At 43.4% G+C, this 22,864-nt stretch overlaps 1 protein-coding gene across 2 annotated transcripts; it reads right to left on the bottom strand.

The window, feature by feature from the left end:
• Positions 1 to 195: 195 nt before the first annotated feature.
• elmo3 (engulfment and cell motility 3) lies at positions 196 to 21,554 on the bottom strand. 2 transcript variants are annotated; one of them, XM_070831287.1, is made up of 21 exons: positions 21,324 to 21,554; positions 16,784 to 16,893; positions 13,048 to 13,088; positions 12,821 to 12,893; positions 11,231 to 11,281; positions 10,870 to 11,039; positions 10,317 to 10,416; positions 10,037 to 10,188; positions 9,526 to 9,604; positions 8,716 to 8,766; positions 8,459 to 8,581; positions 8,098 to 8,220; positions 7,876 to 7,980; positions 7,400 to 7,508; positions 7,131 to 7,267; positions 2,851 to 3,014; positions 2,291 to 2,403; positions 2,110 to 2,214; positions 1,914 to 1,993; positions 1,738 to 1,818; positions 196 to 1,628 (listed from the first exon to the last, which is right to left on the bottom strand). In XM_070831287.1, the coding sequence occupies exons 2-21, from the start codon at positions 16,859 to 16,861 to the stop codon at positions 1,416 to 1,418; spliced, it is 2,148 nt and encodes a 715-aa protein (XP_070687388.1). In that variant the 5' UTR covers positions 16,862 to 16,893; positions 21,324 to 21,554; the 3' UTR covers positions 196 to 1,415. The 2 variants fall into 2 exon arrangements, with proteins under 2 accessions (XP_070687388.1, XP_070687389.1); XM_070831288.1 differs by lacking the exons at positions 16,784 to 16,893; positions 21,324 to 21,554 and adding an exon at positions 14,727 to 14,750.
• Positions 21,555 to 22,864: the final 1,310 nt, after the last annotated feature.

The raw sequence follows: 22,864 nt of genomic DNA, 5'->3' as shown, positions 1-22,864 counted from the left end.
CCTAATTAAAGAAATATAATAATATCCCTTTATACTGTATGTACACTGAATAATTTTGTACTGTTGTAACACCGTGTGGTGCACTATGACTGATTATAGACTGTAAAGATGAAAAATCAAGGATTAAAGCTGTTCATTTTATAAATAAAACCAAAGTTGGGCTACTGTGCTATAAGCAAAACACACATACACACATTTCTCTGTATAAATCAAACTGTTTATTCATGTGAAGTCACCCACAGCGAAGGATTCAAAGTGAATGTTATCACAGAGGGTTGTGTGTCAGGAATGGACTGCAGAGGACAGCCGTGACTGCGCTGGAATGAAATAACTCAATGCAAAAAAAACACACACTATGTGATGTACGTAGACCTGTGTCAGTTCTAGAGTGGCTGCTTCGAGCGTCGCCTCCATCATAGTAAAGTAAGTACCTTGTATAAAGTTGATCAGTTTTAGAATTAATTCAGGGTTTGATCAGAGACAGCTCAGATGATCACTGATTGCATAGTGCATCTCACAGGTTTACTCAGATGGCTTCTCACTATCAAAATGCTGATTATGATAAAAGGTGCAACTGCCTGTTGAAAAGAAATAAAAAAAAGTTGGCTTGGTACCTAATAAAGATCTGCATCAAAAAAAAAAAAGTCATACAGAGCTTTCAGAGCATCTCTCCCCCACAGTAATCGTACTGAGCCACTGGGATCCGTACAAAGGTGGGTACCTGTGGGTATATTTAAACACAACACTGACAAACATATTGTATTTGTCTTTCATGTGTTGAGTCTAAAGTACCACATCCTGACAAAGCACTGTGTCTAGTTAATACCCCATTAAAAAAAAAAAGCAACAATAAAAGAAAATACAAGAATCTAACAACCCTGCACACAGGAATATTCCACATATCATACATGTTTTAGATATTTAAAAATATAAAATGATTACAAAACAAATCGGAGTACCATTACTTGAGTGGCTGCATTGAATAACAAGAATCTCATTTTTCCACTCTTCTCTGTTGTGTTGAAGTTTCCAGACAGCTGAGGAGGAATCATGAATGGAGAGACAAACTGAAAGGGTTTCCCTCCCAGATGAGGAGGGATAATGTGCAGCATTAGTACAGTCAATGGCTGTTTGGAGCAGCTCACACCCACAACCGTTACTGTAGTTTAAAGTCACTGTGCACAGGTGTTTCTCCTGTTCAGTGTTTCACTTGGATGTAGAGGGCCAGGCCACAGAGGAGGAATCTAATGTCAAGGTTATAAATCTGTGTTATAGGAATAAGTGCATGGATGCACAGGTCAGATCTCACCCCACACACGCGCCTACTTCAGACTTCCACACACACACACACACGCACACAAATATGTATTTACACATTCACACATCCTAGCTGCACTCCAGCAAATGCGCACACTTTACTGCTCAGTTTGGCTGAAGTCGTAGCAGAAGTTGTAGTTGCTTGGTGGTTTGGGGACGACCGGTGCGCTGTCGGGGATGGGAACGTTCTCGAGGTCCAGGAGCCGGAGCTTAATCTCCATAGAGAGGAGGATCTCCAGCTCGCTGCGCATGGATTCACTGCTCATCTCCCGGCCCAGCAGAACGCTCAGTCCGTCTGTCCACAGGCAGAACTGACAGGAGAGAGGAAGCCGGTGAGTGTGCCGCTTATATTCTTACTGTGCTCTACGACGCACACAGAAGAGACGAAACTGATGAAGAGGAAGACATTCAGAGACTCACATCGGTTCTGGAGGGGGCGATGAAGTTCAGGCTGTACTCTTCTACATCATACGTGATGCTAAATGCCTGGTCCAGCACCTCCTACGGCACGTGTACAAACAGTGAAATGTGTCAGCTACGTCAGCCAAAGGGAGTCGATCAGCTAAAAAGACGAGGAGTGCTGCTCTGCTGCTCACCTTGTTCTGTTTGCCTTTGTTCTCCTTCATATGGGGACAGTCTTTTCCCGTCAGCAAGCCTTTGATATCCGCTACTGGAACTGAGCGAGGAGGAAAATTTAAGGGGAAAAAAAAGTGTTGAAGAGATGAGATCGAGTTCATTTCAGGTGAATGCTGAACAGGTGTAAATCTTTACGTTTGCCCAGCTTCAACTCACTCTTCTCCTGGAGTGTTTCAATTGGTGGATTTTCTGTGTCTTCCTCCACGTCACCGTAGTGAAGCATTTTGTGATTGGGCGATAAGCGGCAGTACCACAGTTTATCTGAGGAAAACAGGCAAACATAGAGGTTAACACAGTCCTCTGTTTTTTTTAAGGGTGTGTACGTGCGCTTTCTCACCCTGTCTGCGTCGGCTGCTGATCTTCCTGAACATTGTTCCTTGACACAGCCTGTTGAGTCTCTGCTGGCGGATCAACTCGAGCAGCTCTGGCTTCAGACGCTCTTTGAGCTCACTGGAAAGACAAACACGATCGGCTAAATGCTTCGAAAATGCTTCGTCATACGGTGGCAGCATCCCCTTTGACGTAAAGGAGCTCCAGTTTGCAGGCGTGGTTGCAAACTCACAAGCAAACCGATGTAAAGACAAACAAAATTTGAAAGGCAAGACATTTAAGGCAAAATATAACCCATCACCATTGCTAGGACAACTTCACTGACAACAAACCTGCATTGATGTGAAAAAAACACTGTTACAGTCAGTGTTTGGTGACAAACAGGAGCATTAACAACAATATGTCTGCTGGCCTGTCAGCTGGTTCCATAGGGGTGGAAACTATCTGGAGTTGTCAATAGAGCAGCTGATCAGGTTAGACACTATAGACACTGTGTTGTTTCCCTTTTTCTACATTTTCAAAAAACAACTTGAATGTTTTTATGTGTAAATGCACTGAGCTACTCACAGTACGGGTGGAGCAAGAGTCTCTTCTTGGTGCAGCCGTTCTGTCTGCCGCAGCTTGAGGATCTCGCTGTAGTTGAGAGCGTTAACTTTGTTCTTGAAGAGCTCCAGGGAGGTCGGCTTACTGGACAGCGTCCTGGTGATCTGCTCCCTCACCACCTGCATCACCTTCGGATGGAGACGTGGACACAGACAGAGGTCACATAAGTGATGAGGACGGGTGTTGGGAAGTGATGTCTTGTTTCACTGGTGTGTTTTCATATCACTTCCCCTTATTTCAGAGGTGCCTGCTGGTTGAAGTGACCTTGAAAAAGAGATCTTCTGTGTGAGGTTGAGTGGTAAGATAACCCCTCTGAAGAAGAGTTTCTCCGCTTGTAACTTGTACGCATCAGAAGTCAAATCCACAGAAAGAAAAGTGACAAAATACCCGAGGTCAAAGCTCCTCTTATCAGCTATTCCAGAGCTTTCAACCACAGGTCACAGTCTTCTTCTTCATTCATTGATGTGAGATGCCGTTAAACGGCATGAACTTCAATGCTCACGTTTGCAGAAGTTCGGGTGAACTTGCTTTGTGTAGAGCCATGTTACAGGCTTTACTTTGATTTGTTCACACTAAAAAGAGCGTGCAAGCAAGGCAAAGCTGTGACCAAGACAGGAAATACCTGGTACCGTTTAGTGTTTAATTTGAGTGCTATTTCGGTTGACAACATAAAAGGCCCTAACCAACACCTTTGACCTTTAAAACCCACAGGAGGAGATTTCTTCTGTTTGCTCTACCAGACCAGAACATGGTCCATGGATTGATGGACAATAAGTGCAGGGACCTGGCTGTTCCATCAGGAATCTTCACTCTCTCTCTTCACTTTCATTCACTACTCCTTCTAAGCCACAGCTCTTACCAGTCAAATATTTTCCCGCCTACTTCTATTATTAGTGTATAAGTTAATGCGCCAACTCCCTCCTGGTCCATGCTGTCCAATCCCATGAGCCTGTACCTCCCTGCGCTCCTCTCTGACCCCCACAGGGACCAGCCATTGATCGGAGAGCTCCTTATTAACCCGATTATCTGCAACATCCACCCACCCCCGTCCCACACCTACCACGTTGGATTAGTGGAATCAATGACTGACAGACTGGCGGTTATTTTACTGATCAGTCATGGCGTTCATGCTGATAACTGGGAATTAACTCCAAGTGATAAACTGAATATGCATTTCATTTACAAAGTCCCTCCAGATTGAACTGCTGTAGCTCAGACTCAGCATTTGCCATGATTTTGTGTGTGTGTGTGTGTGTGTGTGTGTGTTTTCTGCTTGACTTGTTAAACTGATGCTCACACAGAGGGACAGAGAGTGACCCCGGCTGCCCTGAAACAAGACCTTAGGCCAGTCGGTCAATCAGTGCGCTTGCATATGTGTAAAATCTATAGGTCCCTTCAGTGTACGTGGCTCAGATGTAAACAGTGGAAAATCTATAAAAAGAAAATCTATAGCGCTGCCAGACCAAACCAACTCCAGCACTATTTGTCCTGCTCTCGCTTCTCTGACACACACTCTGCTGACCTAGATCATTCCTGTTCACACCCAATTTGACTGATTGTGAACAATCAGTGACTAAAGTGTAATTTGACCCGTTTGGTGCAGCTCTGTCCAGACTTTTCTCTGCATGGCTCTGTGCTGTTACACAAATAACCGCTTGCTGCAACAAATACTGCAGCAAATCCCATATAAATTAAATCTAAATCAGAAATCTCAACACCGTGGCGTTTCTTATCACCCCAACAATGGTTATTTAATGTGACTGGACTGTTCACGACCACAGATAATGACAGAGTCTCTCCATCTGGCAGCAGTGGAAGTGCAGATGGTGAAATCCAGACTGTCATTCTATACAGTGTGAACAAGCAGGGACACAAAACAAGCGACTAGACTTTCACACTGTGACTCCCTGCTAAAGCCCCCTGAGCCAAAATAGCCTCACTGTCCTGCAACTTTCACATGACACGGCTGCCTCAAGCTGTTATGTCATCTTCACTCTCACGCTATAAATCATTTCTGTTGTTACGTGTCACTGTTTTGACTATTTAACCACATTTGGAATATGAAAAAAATCTACTTTCTGTCTACACCTGGAACACCTGGAAATCCACTGGCAATAACTAACAAACAACAAACTATTCAACGCTCATTCCAACCAACAAGCAATTCTTAAAGCAGCCTTACCTCCATCTCTTTTCCTTCAGGATTGACTATTTTGACAAATATTTCAATCCCAACTTCCAAATCCACCCGTCCTCAACAATCAGAGAAAAATGACGGGGTTGACAAACGGTGCAAGAGAGGGAGACAGAGACAGAGATCACCTACATGACAGGAGAGGTGCAGGCGTGTGGGTGTTTTGTAAACAGACACCCTGATACTCTCACACACATGCACACCCCCCCGTCCCTGTCCAGCCCCTCTGTCATTTAGCTGAACTGGCCAATGGGAGCGATGAATGTTGTCTGTCTCTCTTCCCTTAAACCCTGCAGCATGTGCATGTATGCTAAATGTGTGTGTCTATGTGTGTGTGCTTGTGGAGGATGACCATTATGACAGCAGGTGCACAGAGATACACAAATACATTCACATGATAGGATGGACTGTGTGTGTGTGTGTGTATGTGTATATGTGTGTAACAAATTTTAAACATTTGTGATGTCACATATACCACCTCCACCATCTCTCTTGTTCTTTCTTTGGATTCTCTTCCACTCCGCTCCCTCCAGTCCAGCCCTCTCATTCTCTACCTCTCATATTGTTTCCAGAGGTTTTACGTTCCCTCTGTTGTTGTGTAATTACTGCCCATGCCCTGGGCGCTTTGTTTTCCTCGTTTCCTTCTCCCTCTGTTTCTGCCGCCCACCACGCTTCTCTTTGTCCACCTAATGCCCCTTTGTCCTTGCCCCAAAGCACCCTGGGTAGGGGGGCCGTGGTCAGAAACAAAAGGCTGGTCTGCTTGCCTGGCGCTCAGGACAGTGGCCCTATCCTGAGAGGTCAAAAGGTCACTGAGTTTTATGGCTATCAGGAGAGCACTTTGACGACGATGGCTGGTTGTGGGTGATGTTGAAATGTGGCTCAGAACAAAAGCTCAACGACTCTCTTTTTCAGGACGGCTGGGTTCTCAATATTTCTCCCAGACAAGACCCTGCTGCTGAAGGCTTGGCTCTATTACCTTAGTACAAGTAACACATTGTGGTTGTAAGGTCACTGTGTGTTCCTAAATGCAGAGTCAACTCTATCTGTGGGGGTCGGGGATGGTTAGCACAAGAATACACCTATAGAAAGTAGCCCCTTACTCATCCCTTCTGTTAATTTTCAATTTGTTTTAGGACTCACATAGTCCATCAAAATAACTCAGGGTGGGTTCGACTTGGATATGAAGCAATGAACAATGTCAACATTATTTCATCATTCATGGGAGGGTATTTGTGGTTGGGCCTGTCCAACATAACGACAGGCTACCACAACTGAGTCTAAGCACACAGTGTTGCTATGTCACTGGATTTGTTTGGAAGATTTGCAGTGATCAGGCCTGTTCTGGTAGGCCTGGATCTGAAATACCCTGTGTCATCTTTTTACACACACGGCAACAGTCGGCATGCCATTGAGCCATGCTGGACCAGTGAGTCAACAGTTATTTGTCTGTGAAGCGACTGTGGAGACTGTAGATCATAAACATTTCCCTTAGCAAAGCGATAATCTTTCTCATCTCTACGGGAAGACCTTGAGTCATTTGTCATCCTGGCATGAGGAAAGAAAAATCACAGCTGGCTTGTTTACTGTGTAAAATTGTGCATCCAAGGAATTCAACTTTGTTCTTCAGCCTCTGACATGAGTTTTCTCACTGCATCTTTGGGAAAAGACAATTTTTACCATAAGTGCACTATGTTGACCCAAAGTATGTTCAGCTGGTTTAGCTTAGCACAATTACTGGAAACAGGGGGAAACAGCTAGCTTGGCTCTGTCCACTGGTTATAGACTTAGCACTGCTAAGCTAAGCTAACCAGACGCTGGTTCATGCTGCACATTTATCGCGCAGGCATGTAAGGGGTATTGATATTTTCATCAAACTCTCAACAAGAGACCGAATGAACATATTGCCCAAAAGGCTGAACTAATCCTTTAAGATGTAAAGAACGCTAGATGGCTTTGCAGCCTGCTTGTCTCGTAAAAAAAATTCTTCTGTACTGCACACCATTTCTTACTTGACCTATGAGGACAGCCATGCCATGCCATGCTACTGTACCTTGTCAAAGTCCTCCTGTGTGGCTCTCATCTCCTTCCAGGTCTTGTTGAGCAGCTGAATGCAGACACAGAAGAGCTCCTCCAACAGCCTATCCTGACTGAAGAAGATGGGGTGGTAGTCAGATCCCGTCTCTGAGGCTGTTGGCAGAGGAAGGGATGTAGAAGATGAAGGCAAAAAAGCGACACAATGCAAGATTATTAGTTTTAGAGTCAGTTTGACTAGAGCTTACACACAAAGTTTTGGCACCAACAGGTTGGAGGTCAACTTACGATGCTCTCCGATTCGAAGGATTTCACACAGGATGAGTGTGAGCTGGATGCTGCTCCTGGCGAATGGACACTCATGTTTGTCTTCCCTACTGCTGTTCTCCAGGACAAACTGGGAGAGAGGAAGCCGTTTAATGTTGTACTGTAAATGTTACAGACTAAATCTTAGTTGGTCATAAAGTGGCTCCCCTGTCATGAAGCCTTTTAAGTTTCTTGTGTACTTTTTGTTACAACTGAAACATGTATGAGCAGCATGAATAACAGTGATCAGGTTTTCCAAATACATCTTTCATGAAGTAATTTTTCACTTCATAATGAGGGACAGCTCAGGTTAAGGCCTTGGTGCACAAAGACACTGACAATGCTAGCTATGACATTGCCAAAGTAACAAAATGTTTTGAGAAATATAATATTATGCCATTAATATCATTTTAAGTGGAGAAGTCTTGTCAAATTGTGAGCAGATAAATTGCGCTCACCCTGCTGTAGGCGTCAGGATAGCGAGTGGCAAAATAAAGCATGGTGTCCAAAGCTAAAAGGCCAGGAGGCGTTCGCACCAAGTCCTGACCAGGGTTGCTGTTGTTCTGAAAAGAAATAATCAATGACAACATTAATAACAGTAATATGAACATAGATGACTGATAATAATGATGACAATGAACAGCGATAAAATGGAATATCGTCGTCCAGCAGTCACTTACAGAGAAGCCTAACTTTTTGAACTCTTTGGCGCAGAGTGAGCGTCGTCTCTCGTGGCTCAGATTGTTCTCACTTTCCGTCTCAAACGCTGCCTGCCGCAAATTGTGCAGGATGTCTCTCTGCTCCTGGAGTGACAGGGCAGAGGACGCACAAAAAAAGGAGGATGTTTACAACAAAGAAGCATGTTGATTGGACATCTTTGAGTGTTTGCAATATTTCAAACTAACAGACAATTAATTAGTGTGAAATACCAATGTGTGCCGTGCACACATTCTACAACTGATGTGCAAGTTAATCCTAGAGAGATGCTCAGCAGCAGCAGATGTTTTCACTCTGCGTTTGACTCGTCATGTTATGGCTCACCTGGCTATAACAGTCCAGAGGGGTCCTCATGCGAGGCTCCAGGTGATTCAAGGTAACTGACTGTAGGACATAGAGGTAGTGTGCCATCTCGTCCTGGACTGAACCAGAACTATGGATGATGTTCTGCAACACATGTTCAACAATTTTCTTCAACAGGCCAGAGTGTTGGTTTATTTAAATTACTCTGCACAACAACGAGGTCTTGTTTCTTTCATCAAATTATCACTGAGATGTGAAATGTGAATAAGATCATTTACTTTATAGATGTACTGTCGGAGATTCTTCTTATTCAGGAATGCAAACATATCCTGGGAAACACAAAAAAGGAACAAGAGAGCAAAGCAAAAATGTTTTACTGGGCTGCAATGACATGTTACTAACATGGGGTGGCGATATAGTGTCAGTAACCGACTTGTGGGTGGGACAAGGGTTAGCTTGAGGGACTTGAACCTCTGTGACGAAATAATCGCTTGCTGGTACATGCATCTGTAACCCAGCCTCGTTTTGTTCAGGGCTGGTTTGCTGATAAGAAGGGTGGATTTGTTGACCTACTGTAGATGTTGCGGAAGCGCGTGTGTGAGTAACAAAGAGAGCCTGAGAGAAAGGAGGCGGAGAGCTGAATGAAGGAACTGTGCCCGTACAATGAGAGAGGAGCAGGAGCAGAACAGAGAGAGAGAGAAAGCGTCGACTGTCCACACAAAAGCTTAGAAGACCAGACAGAATGAGATAGAGGGGTCATTACCAGCTGTCTGTAAGAAGTGGAGCTTGCAGGACTCTGACTCGCATGTACAATGTGGCCTGCTGGTATAAATAACCCCCCTTCACCCCAAGTCACATGCATGCCACTCTCAGCCTGGAATATAAAGGCTTCCCATCAGTTCATGAAGGCACCAGAGTAAAGAGTTAAGGTGACTGTAAATAATGATAAACAATAGCTGAGTCCCACTGTCTGTGAGGTGAAACAAACTAAACACCTACTTGTCTGCAGGCTTGGAAGAGAAGAAGACGAAGGCAAGGAAAAGTTAGATAGTAAGAGTTAGAAAGTAAAAAAGAGACTGCAGCAGCACCTGTCTGTCCGAGTCCCCGGCTGTTTGCAGCAGTGCCATAAGTAGTGCCATAGCTTTGGTCTGAATCTGCTGGTTCGTCCTAAAAGAGTTCAGAGAGGGGGAAGGCAAAAATGAGACAAACAAACAATATACATTTTCCACAGGTGCATGAAAAGATGCGTTTAGGAAGGAAAGCAGGCTTTGGTGTGATAAATAGCAGGAAGGGTGGTATTTCAGTATTAGTATTTTACATATTTAAAAACTTCCTGTTACAGAGATATTCATGCTGCTTATCGTCTCTACCCCCACACTACTGCCCCCACGAGGTGCTGCTCTGTCAGTTTGTTGTCTCTGTCACTTTACTAAACACTAAATTTTGTACATTTTGTAGGTGATTTTTTTGGTGATTAGGTTTTAGGTGATTTGTGTGGGACATTTCAAGAAAGATATTCATATATCAAGTAGGGGTGGCTGCACGTGATCAAGGATTCAACAAACTTATGATCAGCTTCCAAATCGGCCTGTTACTTACACCTGGAGGTGAGCGATGAGTCTCTCCATAGTGACGTCCTGTTTGACCTGCAGGAAAAGGCTGTGGCTGCTCAGCACCATGCTCTCCAGGATGTCCAGGGACACCTGCTGTATTGACGCATCGGTCGGCTTGGCGTTGACGAAGCTGGCAATCTGACAGGAGAGGAAGGAGGAAGAGGGAAGGGGATGACAGAAGGGAGAAAGGTGGTGGGAATAGTAAGAGAGAGTGCAGCTACAGTCAGTGGAAAAAACAATCTATGACAAAATGACAGATGAAGTACCTTCTTGATGAAGACGGACGAGAGGTTCTCCCATGAAACTATCCCATGATCCATCAGCTCCATGAAGCCTGTCAGTGTGTGGGTCATGATCACGTTACTCCTGAGTGACGCACATAGAAAGACAAACATCTTTCAGATGGACTGCTTGTGTAAAATCCTTTCAGCCATTCAGTTGCTGGTTTGAGTTGTAAACATTTATGCTAATTCACCCTCCAAACTTTCCATCATGTCGCTCACTGTGCTGACGCTACATGCTACAGGGAAGCATGTCAGTGGTCCCTTTGATCATGGAAATGCCAAGAAATAAATAAACTAATAAGCTTTGGCTGAAATTGGAAGAGAGAGTCAGGAACAAATTGGAGGGAACACTAACTGTGGAAAACAGTCTAATGTTTGTGGCCCTGAATATATTCAGGAACACTCTCTACAGTTAGCCGGCAGGATATGCTGCGACATGTGTAAAACCCTCAGCACCACTGACATTTGTCTGAGGAAGAGCATTCCACTGCAGCAAAGGCATATATGCAAGCACAGACACACAAAGAGTACTAACTCATTAGAGTCCTCTACTATCTTGACCAATAAGAGGTGTCCGTCTCGGCTGATGAACTCCTGGGCAAATGTCACGTCTGTGGAAACGCTCGCCAGTTCCTTCAGCGAATCGCAGCGCACGCCTGCGTCCGAGCTCTGGATGCCCTTGTACAAGTCCTCTGCACAGCGGCCCTACGCTCACCAGCATCAGCATAACACACACACACACACAAAAACAAACACACACACAATTATTTTCTCCTTGTCTAGTTATTCATATTATGCTGTTGCTCTCTCCTGAGGCAGAGGGCTGGAAGAATGTGAGAATGGAAGAGAGAGGGGAAAGAGCAGCGTGGTCGAGAGCCTGGCTGATGCAGACTCACCGGTGCCTTGGTCAGACGCAGAATGCAGCCGTTCTTGATGTCCAGACGATTCTGCAACACACAAACAAACAGACACACAGAACTAAGAAATGCTGGCATATGTAGTGACACAAGGGAGAGGTAATAAGACACATGGATACAAATGGGTTAGCCACACACACACACACACACACACACACACACACACACACATACACATATATCTATCTATAGTGTGTGTATACATTAAAAAGACCCATAAACTTTAACCCATTCACAAACTCACACCTGGATATAAATAGTTATTATAAACTGCTGTAAATGTCCTGACTACTTCCGGTCAGTAAAATAGAGCCATAGCCTCATTTCTAAAGTTTATTCAACAGGGACAATACGGATAAACACTGCTACATAGGGAAAAAAAATGCAATGCTTCTAGCTGCTGCAGCAACGTTCACCCCATCCCCGCTAAGACTTTTGAATTTAGGCTAAAACACAAAAACAGTTGAACCAAACAGATTAAGGATAAAAGCAACAGAACAAATGACACAGACTGTGTGTGTGTGTGTGTGTGTGTGTGTGTGTGTGTGTGTGTGTGTGTGTGTGTGTGTGCCTGAGCATATTTGTACTGTCCGTGTACACTGAACATATAGGTGTGAAAGGGTATGACTGTAAGACTGTGCATGAGCAAGTACATGTTTTTGACCACTTGATGCATTCCAAACTCATTTAATGTCATTTTGGTTGTTGCAAAAATTGGTGTGTTTGCTGCAGGACTTTTGTCCCTCTTGACAACTTTATGGATGCCAATCCAATATGCATTGACACCTATCTAATTAAATTTGTGAGTAAGATAGTATTGGTATTAAATCATACTTGGTGTCGGCAGATACTTTGAGTTGAGGAGTTGGACTCCGTATTGGGAGAGAAAAAGTTGGATCGCTGCTTCCCTTCCCTTAACCTGAATCTTAACTTTAACCCTTCACATGGACGTTTACTGGGACATTTCTGAAATCACACTGCTGCTTGAAGCAGGACATTATTACACTGCATGCTATCAAGCCAAGTGTTCCTCAGACTCATCAAGAAGCTGTTCTTAAACTGCAACACCTGCATTTAGCTTATTTAACTGCAAACTCACTAACTTCAAAATATAAAAGTTGCTGCATGTTTCACTCCGTACAGAGCAGCACAATACGGTGGCCTCACTGCAGTCGTTTATTACAATAAACAAAGCACCTTTCTCTTCATCTATCTACTGGCTCCGTAATGGCTTCTGCAGCTTTGCCTTCAGCCCAAAGAGGGGGAGGACCCTCAGTCAGTGGCACCCTTTTAAAAAGGTCACTTGACACCAAGAAGCTGAGTGTAGATCCAGCTGCTTTTCTCTTTCTCTCTCCCCGTCCTTCGCAGCTGTAATAGCATTAATGACAGTGTGTGACCTGGGCTTCATCTGAGTCAAGTCATTTCATGTAATTCAGAGGGAAGACTCACAAAAGCAGACAGAGGCCACAAAGTGCTGACAACATTGTGATTCAGTGAGTCATGACTTATTAGACCAGTTCCCTGGTGTTGATAAATATTTGTATGGATTTGTACATAGATGTAACTCACCGATTCTGTGATGTACGTCTGCACTCCATCAGCATACTGCAGAGCGTAGTTATCGGGACCTGGGAGATTCCAGCTACACACACACACACACACACACACACACACACACACAGATATTAACACTCACGGTAATACACACAGCTGAGTGATGATGATGATGATGAAGCATTACCACAGACACAGCATAGAGGCAGAAAAACAAATCTGATCCATTATCATCAACTCACCCATCACACACCTCCTTTATTACCGCAGACAGAGGCTTTTTCTGCACAAAGACATGACAGAAGAGCATGTAGTCAGATACACACACCATGTAGTCAGATACACACCGTGTAGTCAGATACACACCGTGTAGTCGGATACACACCATGTAGTCGGATACACACCATGTAGTCGGATACACACCATGTAGTCAGATACACACACCGTGTAGTCAGATACACACACCATGTAGTCAGATACACACCATGTAGTCAGACATACACACCATGTAGTCAGACATACACACCATGTAGTCGGATACACACACCATGTAGTCAGACATACACACCATGTAGTCGGATACACACACCATGTAGTCAGATACACACCATGTAGTCAGACATACACACCATGTAGTCAGACATACACACCATGTAGTCAGATACACACCATGTAGTCAGACATACACACCATGTAGTCAGACATACACACCATGTAGTCAGATACACACCATGTAGTCAGACATACACACCATGTAGTCAGACATACACACCATGTAGTCAGACACACACACCATGTAGTCGGATACACACCATGTAGTCGGATACACACCATGTAGTCGGATACACACCATGTAGTCGGATACACACACCATGTAGTCAGATACACACCATGTAGTCGGATACACACCATGTAGTCAGATACACACACCATGTAGTCAGATACACACCGTGTAGTCAGATACACACCATGTAGTCGGATACACACCATGTAGGCGGATACACACCGTGTAGTCAGATACACACCGTGTAGTCAGATACACACCATGAAGTCAGATACACACCGTGAAGTCAGATACACACCGTGTAGTCAGATACACACCATGTAGTCAGATACACACCGTGTAGTCAGATACACACCATGTAGTCGGATACACACCATGTAGGCGGATACACACCGTGTAGTCAGATACACACCGTGTAGTCAGATACACACCGTGAAGTCAGATACACACCGTGAAGTCAGATACACACCATGTAGTCGGATACACACCGTGAAGTCAGATACACACCGTGTAGTCAGATACACACCGTGTAGTCAGATACACACCGTGTAGTCAGATACACACCGTGTAGTCAGATACACACCATGTAGTCAGATACACACCGTGTAGTCAGATACACACCATGAAGTCAGATACACACCATGAAGTCAGATACACACCGTGTAGTCAGATACACACCGTGTAGTCAGATACACACACCATGTAGTCAGATACACACCATGAAGTCAGATACACACCATGAAGTCAGATACACACCGTGTAGTCAGATACACACCGTGAAGTCAGATACACACCGTGTAGTCAGATACACACCGTGTAGTCAGATACACACCGTGTAGTCAGATACACACCATGAAGTCAGATACACACCATGAAGTCAGATACACACCGTGTAGTCAGATACACACCGTGTAGTCAGATACACACCGTGTAGTCAGATACACACCATGTAGTCAGATACACACCGTGTAGTCAGATACACACCATGAAGTCAGATACACACCATGAAGTCAGATACACACCATGTAGTCAGATACACACCATGTAGTCAGATACACACCATGAAGTCAGATACACACCGTGTAGTCAGATACACACCAATGCAAATAACATTTACACATCATAAAAATCACACACCTGCTGCATACATGTGGGTCATGGTAACAAGACTTAGCAGACTCTACTATCAGCGTATTTTCTCTGTCAGGGAGCTTGAGCACATGCTTCTGTAATGACATGCTGTTATGGGATCACGCTACCACAGCTATTCTCACTGGCTGCAAATCCTAGCACTCCCCAACGCTTTCTGAACAATGTTACCCTCAGTACCCAGATCCCTCTTTGTACGTAAATAAAAGCCAGACTACTTCCATGTCTGACTCTCAGCTATCCTGCCATTAGTGGTCCGCCCCGCGGTCAACCAATCAAAATGTCTTCGGGTTGTGTGGTAGACCCAGTGGCTGCTCTGTTATTAGTGGCTGCCGAGAAGGTCGACCAATCAAATGTGTATAGTGGAGACGGCTGGGCCAATGAGACGTTTTTGAGGGACTCTTGAGGGCTTACAGGATTAGTTGTGATCAAAAATAAAAATACTTTGAGTAGAGAATGGGCATTCACATCCAAATCAACACTCCTGAATGCCCAGCCGTGCTGCTCTAAGGATTACTACAACACCATGCTGGTTATGGTTTCAGGGCTTGAAGAAGTGTGTGAAATTGGGATCTGTGTTCACTCCAGTTTCAGTTCTGCTGCATTTTCCAACTGGTGAAATTGCCAGACAGCCTGTCAAGTACCTGTTAAATCCATTCACTCGGTTTAATCCTTCTCAAGTGATGTGCAGTATGCGACTGTCAGACACACAACACCGCTGTCTGGGATACAGTTTAAACTCATGCGGGGTGCTCTGCCCAAAGTTCCTGGAAAGTTCTCCAAAGTTTCTTGGAAAGAGATGAAAAACTTCACATTTGGTAAAATCTGAAGAAACAAAACCAGTGGATGGCGATGGAAACCCAAGGTGGTCAATATTATATAAATAAAAAGGAGATAATCAAAGAAATTATTAAACCACCACTCAATACTAAAGCCTCAGCTTAACAGGGCTGCTTATGCTACCGAACCACCAGCTGGGCCGATTTAAGGGTCTGGATTATAACCTATAACTCAGCATGCATGGTTAGATCAAATAACATTTTATAATAATGAGTTGAGTTTCCTAAAACATTTCTCAAAACATTGTTATACATTTTACAGAATGTATTTATATCTACTTTATTTTAATGACTTAATTAATTAATGAATTGAATTACTTATTATAATTGATTATTTAATATTGAACACTTCAAGGCTTCATAGGTGGATAAGTAAAAAGCGCCAGGGAGAGTGAACCAATAGAAAATGTTAAAATGCTGACCTGTTACTGTAATTGCCAGTCAATGACGTGACAGACATTTATTATACTGGCAGTGACACTGTAAAGTTATTTTTAAAATCTCATGCTGCAGCAGCTGTATCAAACCGCACAGTCCTTCAGTTTCAGTTGTAGCAGCAATTTTTTTTTTCGAAACACAGAAACACTTTACCTCTATTGTTGGTCCAACCACAGAAACATCTCATGTCATTCGAATAAAAAGGTCCTCAAAAAAAAACTTCTGCTGAAAACACCAAATATATCATTAACCTGCTCTGAAATCCCCCCGCCTGAAAAATAAATGCCCTGAATTTAGCCTCTCAGGTACCGCAGCTTCTCAGGTTGTGAACTACCTCCATTAAAATATTTATGGTTTAGTGTAGTCAGTCAATGGTAGTTGTATGGAGGCATGAACGTTAAGTTATGAGGTGGTAGCCTTGGCAGCAGCACACGTGATCAACAAACAGAAATATACGGACTCAAACACACGAAAATGTCTTCTCAGATGTGTTTATATCTACAACATGCTGCAGCTCAGTTTGTAAGTGATTTAGGGAGGGACTACCTCCTTGTGACTAACCTATCAGAGGCCAGTCATGCCGCGGCCTAACCACTTTAAGGCGGGGGAAAAAAAACTCATGCATCTCCTCTGGCTCCAACATCAAGATAAACCAAGATGGCGATTGTGAAAATGCTCAACAGGATAGGATGACAGGATGACCCAATTCATCTACCTTTTAGCGGCATTTAAAAACAGAGGATATCTGAATGTGTGTGTGTGCGTTACCTGGTCCAGTTGTATGAGCTGGGGGTAGGCCCCAGGCATCTGGATGGCTATCTTCACTATGTCCTTCTGTTGTGGCATGTTGGCGCCTCTTGACTCCACCACTCTCTTAACTGTGGAAAATAAAGCAGATGAAAGTGTCAAAATAAAGCAGATGAAAGTGTCAAAATAAAGCGTCTCATCGCATTACATCAAAATGTCATGACCTTCACTACCTGGAACCGGATGAAAAAAGGAAATCTTTCATGGTGGCTTCATCGTGCACCAGGAAGAATTCTCCAAGAATAAAACTAGTGAACAAACCAAATAAACAGCCTTTCGGTCTGTTCTCAACAATAACTATGTGAACATTTTTGGTAAACTTTGACCAAAATCAAATTGAGTGTGTGTCTGATGGGACTTCACATCCCCAGACTGACTTTCACTTTGAATTTTGAGGTTGAAAAATCTGAGCTCTAAGCAGGTGACAAGGGGAGGAAAGAGCAAGTTTGACAGCAGGGACACGTCACTCAAGATGTGTTGCTGTGTCAAACTGTGTAATAATTGATTTTTAAAAAGTGATAAAGCCAAACAACTTTGCAGCAGTCTCAGTGAAAGGAGAACTGACAAGACCAGTCGCTTCATAAATGATTCATGGGCGGTCAATATGCAACTATCATTTTCAATATGAAGTTGAGGAACACTCTGTTCCTCTTTCACTGTGTTTGTGGTGTGCTGAGTAAAGCTGCGAGGGCTAAATACGGTCTGAACACGCACTATGGATGGTTCACTCTTTCTTCCCCCCTCTCCAGTTCTCACACACACACACACACACACACACATCATCGATGCTCCCTCCTCAGCCTTCAGACAGCATTCCCACAGGATACAGAAGAAGCTGTTGTGCTTCCAACCCTTCCCCCTTCCTTGTCCTTCTCCGTCTCCCTCGCTCTCAGCACATGGAAACAATACAGTTGGATCGAAATTCTTCTGTACATTCATAAGCTCACGATGAAAGAAGAGAAGTCGAGCACGTGCCTGCTTGTGTTTGGTGTGATTAATCACCCCCACCCTCCGCTCAATCTTTTGGATGGTTCACATGCCATCACTCCAGCTTGAAAAAAAAGAAAAGCTCTCACAGTTTATTGCAGGTTTCAAAGCGATACTCCTGTCAAAACAACCCCACGCCTTGACTGTCTTCTCACCTCACTCGCCCCGAGGCAGCGTCTTTTCCTGATAAAGAACACCTTCAAAGCCACAATGAAAATGGGCAGGTCTCTCTTTCTACTGCGGGGTCGACGGAGGCGGCTGATTTTTACAAGAATGTGCAAACACAATCACATCAGGTTTGATTTGGGGTCATTTACATGGACTAGGCAGCAAGGAAACCCTGGGGTGCTGAAATCATTACACTGGTGCTGGTGCTGAAGGTCAACTTCCCTCCAACAAATAACAACAAGAGTTTGCAGCCTTAATCTTGAAGAGATTTGGGTGAAAGGAGGTTTGATCTGGGGCAGCTTATGAGTCAGCAGATTCAAGGACAAACCCCTGGGTGATGGCCATGTCATGTCGTTACAACAACAAAGGCCGCCAGTGTGTTTTAAGCTGAGTGTCTGTCTGAGCTGTGTAATGATGAAACGAAGTCCATGTGTCTGTCTGCTGAAACCCAAATTACTGCTTTGGTGGACTGCAAAGAATGGCAGGAGAGGTAGCTTTGTTTTGTTAAAACAATGCATCACAGGTGAGCTTCTACAAACCAGCATCTTAGGATAATATATTGAGAGAAAAATTATGGGACTTGGTCACAGCTGCACACAGATATAAAAGGCTATTGGTCGGGCTGTCACATTGGTCCAGGTTGAAATATCTCTAAATCTACAAACTGGATTGGGACAAAACGATGTACATGGACATTAATGGTAAAAAAAGTAATCCTGTAGCATGAAGTTGACATTTTAATTTCTTTGGTGTCAGGAAAAGGGTTAACACACTAAACTAAGATGGTTTCCCTGAACTTTAACTTTGATTGCTGTTTATTTGGGCATAAATATTTGTGCATGACTACAGGAGCCTTCAGCTGATGTTTACAGACGTGAACATATTTGAAAAACCATCATTAATGTGGCCAAAAAGCTTGAGACATTCAGTTTAGAATTTACTCAAACAGAAAAGGCGCCAACTATTTCCTGATATCACCATGATCAAATTTCCATTATCATTATTACTAATAAGCATTCTTTTGGTTCCCCTTGTTGCAGCTATTGTAAGACACTCTGAATACAAGAAACATAGGAATAAATGGTGTGATATAAATGTACTAGGCTAAAGAGGTGAGTGAACTAGATCATACAACGGGGAAAAAGGCTGACAGGCAAGTGTAGTCAGTTGCACTAATTAAAAAGAATATTTCAGTGGACACTTGTCCACTGAAGTGGACCACTTGAGGGCCAGCTAACTAGTCTGATTCAAAACATTCAGTTAAGTCTAGAGGAATCTGGGTTAGCGTGTGCAGACAAGAACACACTGTTAGTCTACATTCGCCATGACCTGTCCGTACATGCTTCAGGCCTCATGCCTCACTGACGTGTTCCCTTCTTTACAACAAGACGAAGCTCGCTTCCTCGACTGCGAAACACAACAAGCTCAGTAAGAGTTGTAACCTGTATTCTGGCTCATTTAACATACTCTAAATCTAATCACACTATTGGCCGGTACGACGGAGATGCCCCCCTGCCGGAGTACCCTAAAAGCAGTGCCTTTTTTTCAGACACCAGTAACTTTTCCTCTGCCAGAACAACCCTGTTTGGCTCGATAAAACCCTCGTCGAACATATGTTATCCTGTCAACCTAGCCCTGAGCTTGTTGTACGCCTCAGTCTCCACAGACAAGACGCCGATCAGTAAAAATGTTGATGCTTTTTGATGATTCCCTTTTCTTTACAAAGCATCACAGATGGGAGGTTTTTATCTCAGCCTTGAGGATAACCTCTGGTGTCTCCGCCTGTCTGTGCCTGTTTGCGATGTCCTCTGAGTTTAGTAAGTGGAAGCTGAAACTGCACTTTCTGTATGTCTGCTGTTAAACGGAAGTGAAGTTAAGGTGTTAGTACACTATTCTCAAAGCAAACCCCCCCCCGTCAACATAATAAACAACTACTGTAATAAAAAATACAGTTTAATCAAGGTTATGTATTGATATAATATTTGAAATCTACAACAGTGTTAGTTTTGTTGACGGTTTGAATATTTTTTTAACTGGAAATGCACATTTCTCCAGTGGGAATATTCTCTAGGCTTCTTGGTTTTCTAAGACAGTTGAAGGGAAATCTTTGGTTTTAATACTAGGTCTGGACCAAGTAATCCTGTGACAGTGTATAAACCAAACCATAAATTGGTTAATGAATAAAATAACTGATTAATAGATAATTGAAAGAACTGTTAGATGCAGCTTTAATAGGTTTCATCAGAAACAAACTTTCAGGTTTACTCTCTAAGTAACATTTATGATTGAATTATTCTGAAGTTTAATCCTATAAATTATCATCAGAACACACATAGCAGACTATCGTTCGCAGACTGGTGACAGATTATGGGATACTACATTTGCTGCAGTACAGGGAAACACATCTTAGCATAAATGTATAGCTGTGATATTGGACTTTAAACGAATGTATGACTTCCCCTCCATGACTGACTGATCTCTTTCACAGATGGTTCCAAACCATAACACACACGCTGCAAAGTTAAGTTTTAAAAGCCCAGACTTAATGCAGTTGTGAAGATTAAAATGTTGAGCAGGTGTCACTGCCTGAATTCCTCTGTGAGCACTTCATGAGCCTCATTAAGCTTAAAACCAGCAGCTCGCCCACACCTTTTGTTGGCCTGCAGACTCACTAGTGAGACTCAGACCCCCTGGACTGACTCAGACCCCCTCCCTCCCCTCTGTGGCAGTGTGTGTGTGTGTGCGTGTGAGTGAGTGTGTGAGTGTGTGTGTGTGTGTGTGTGTGTGTGTGTGTGTGTGTGTGTGTGTGTGTGTGTGTGTGTGTGTGGAGGGGGAAGCTCTCAGCTGCCTGAAATTCCTAACCTGACAGGGTACCACACACACACACACACACACACACACACATACACACACATACACACACATACACACACACACACACACACTGTATTAATAAAATACAGGAATAATGCAAGAGAAATGCTGGAAGACCTTCTACTGGGGTTTAGAGGATTCTGACTGTGTATTTATAAGAAGAACTATATTATATATAGAATATACAAGCTGTGCACTGGTATAAACCCTGGTTATTACAATAATGTAGGCCCGTTTTAAAGCTAAACACTGTAAGCTAGTTCAGTAAAGAAAACACCATTTATGTTTAAGCTATCTGTGGTTAGAAGGAAACACAAAAATGCAAATAAATGTTTACAAACAGCTCCTGAACTGTTCACACTAGTTTCAAAATGATGTGTCTGTGGCCAAAGCCTTGAGAAGAGACGAGAGAGGGGTGTGAAGGCGGTGTGAGAGTCAGCTGCACAGCTTTTCCTCCCCGAGCGTGTCCTACCTGGGTTAAAAAGACAAGTCGAGGGCTACTGTCCTGCAGGAACCGCCGCAGTCGGAGCCAGAAACATTTGCAGCCGTGTCTGGTTTTTTTTAGTCCTCAGGAGAAACTAACTCAGGCCGAAGAAGTGACTTTCCTTAGAGGAACATTTGGTCTGCTCGGGAAAACAGCAGGAAACCCGTTGTAATAAGTTTTCTGGGATGATTAGTTGGCTTAAAAGTTCCGGGTTGGTTGGAGCCGTTCAGTCGAGAGTTTGAGTCAAGTTAGCCCGACTTAGATAACAGGTTCCGGTTAGGACTTTCAAAATAAAACCCTTCCTGTTAGGTAGGGTTTTAGTATTAGTGTTAACTTGAGAGTAATATTTTGCAGAAATATTCCACGAGAAATAAACTGGTACTATTTGTTCATCTCGTGCCACATAACTCCACTCTTATGCCTCCATGTAAGATTTAACCTTCAAACCTTTTGGTGCGTTATCTTATAAACAGCCAATAAATCATTTGTTCCCCTCGCTTTTACTTTGAAGGAAGCACAATATAACTTCTGGAAATGCTGTCGCTCCTCATGCTGATCTGGACTAGTTTTTTCCTTCATATTTCCAAGAAGTGGTAGATGAACTAATTCAAAGTTCCGGGTCGGGTACAGCTGGTTACAGCCGCCACCTGCCGTCCGACCTGTGCCCTGGATGAATTGTCACTTCTAAATGAGCAGCTGGGTGCTGCTGTGGCTTATTGGACGACACATGCGCTCCATCTTTGCTGCATTTAATGCCCCTCCTCTGTACAGACCTGAGAGTCTATTTGTAGTTTTTTCAGACATCATAGAAAAGTATTAGCAGAGCTGACAGGAAATGAGGGGAGGAGTGCAACAGAAGCACCCCAAGGCCACCAGGACACCCTATATAGGCCTAGAATATCTAACCTGTAATGTAACTCTTATTTTATATATATATATATCCCTTGTTTTCTCTGATTGTAGTTAAGTGATGACTCTTACATCATACCCGGTTTAAAGATTTATGACACCATACTCCACTCATGTTGACCAGTGGAGTTTAGGGAATGAAACACCCTAATCTCTGAATCGGATTACCTTTGTGTTTAAATTCTTTTTAGATGTGTGGGCATTGTTGAGTCTCCACAAAGCTTAATGAAGTTTATTTCAAGCCTAACCTCAGCTGAATACACCTTTGAATTAAATCATCGGGTCACAGGAGCAAATCAATGTCTGGCCATACAGCAGCCTAATGTACCGTCTATGGAGACGTAATACAATGAATTAAAAGCTCCTTTTAACAGCTTAACTTTCACTCTCATCACATTTGTTGCTACATATCCAAACTACATGTAAGCAGTTCAAGACTTTGCCTTGTTTGCATCTCATCTTACAAAAACATCGTAACAGCCTATAGACAGAGAGTGATACTTATCAACTGGAGACCAGACAATCCCCGAAGAATACCAAAGTGTTTATTTTGATTCGTTTGATGCAACTACAGCTTAGCAATAGTGAGCCTGTTAAAAACACTCTGTGGGACTGAGTCT

Source organism: Pempheris klunzingeri, chromosome 5 (genome assembly GCF_042242105.1).
Source record: "Pempheris klunzingeri isolate RE-2024b chromosome 5, fPemKlu1.hap1, whole genome shotgun sequence".
NCBI lineage: Eukaryota > Metazoa > Chordata > Actinopteri > Acropomatiformes > Pempheridae > Pempheris > Pempheris klunzingeri.
The sequence above is the reverse complement of the archived record's forward strand: the minus strand, read 5'-3'. Positions and strand labels throughout refer to the sequence as shown.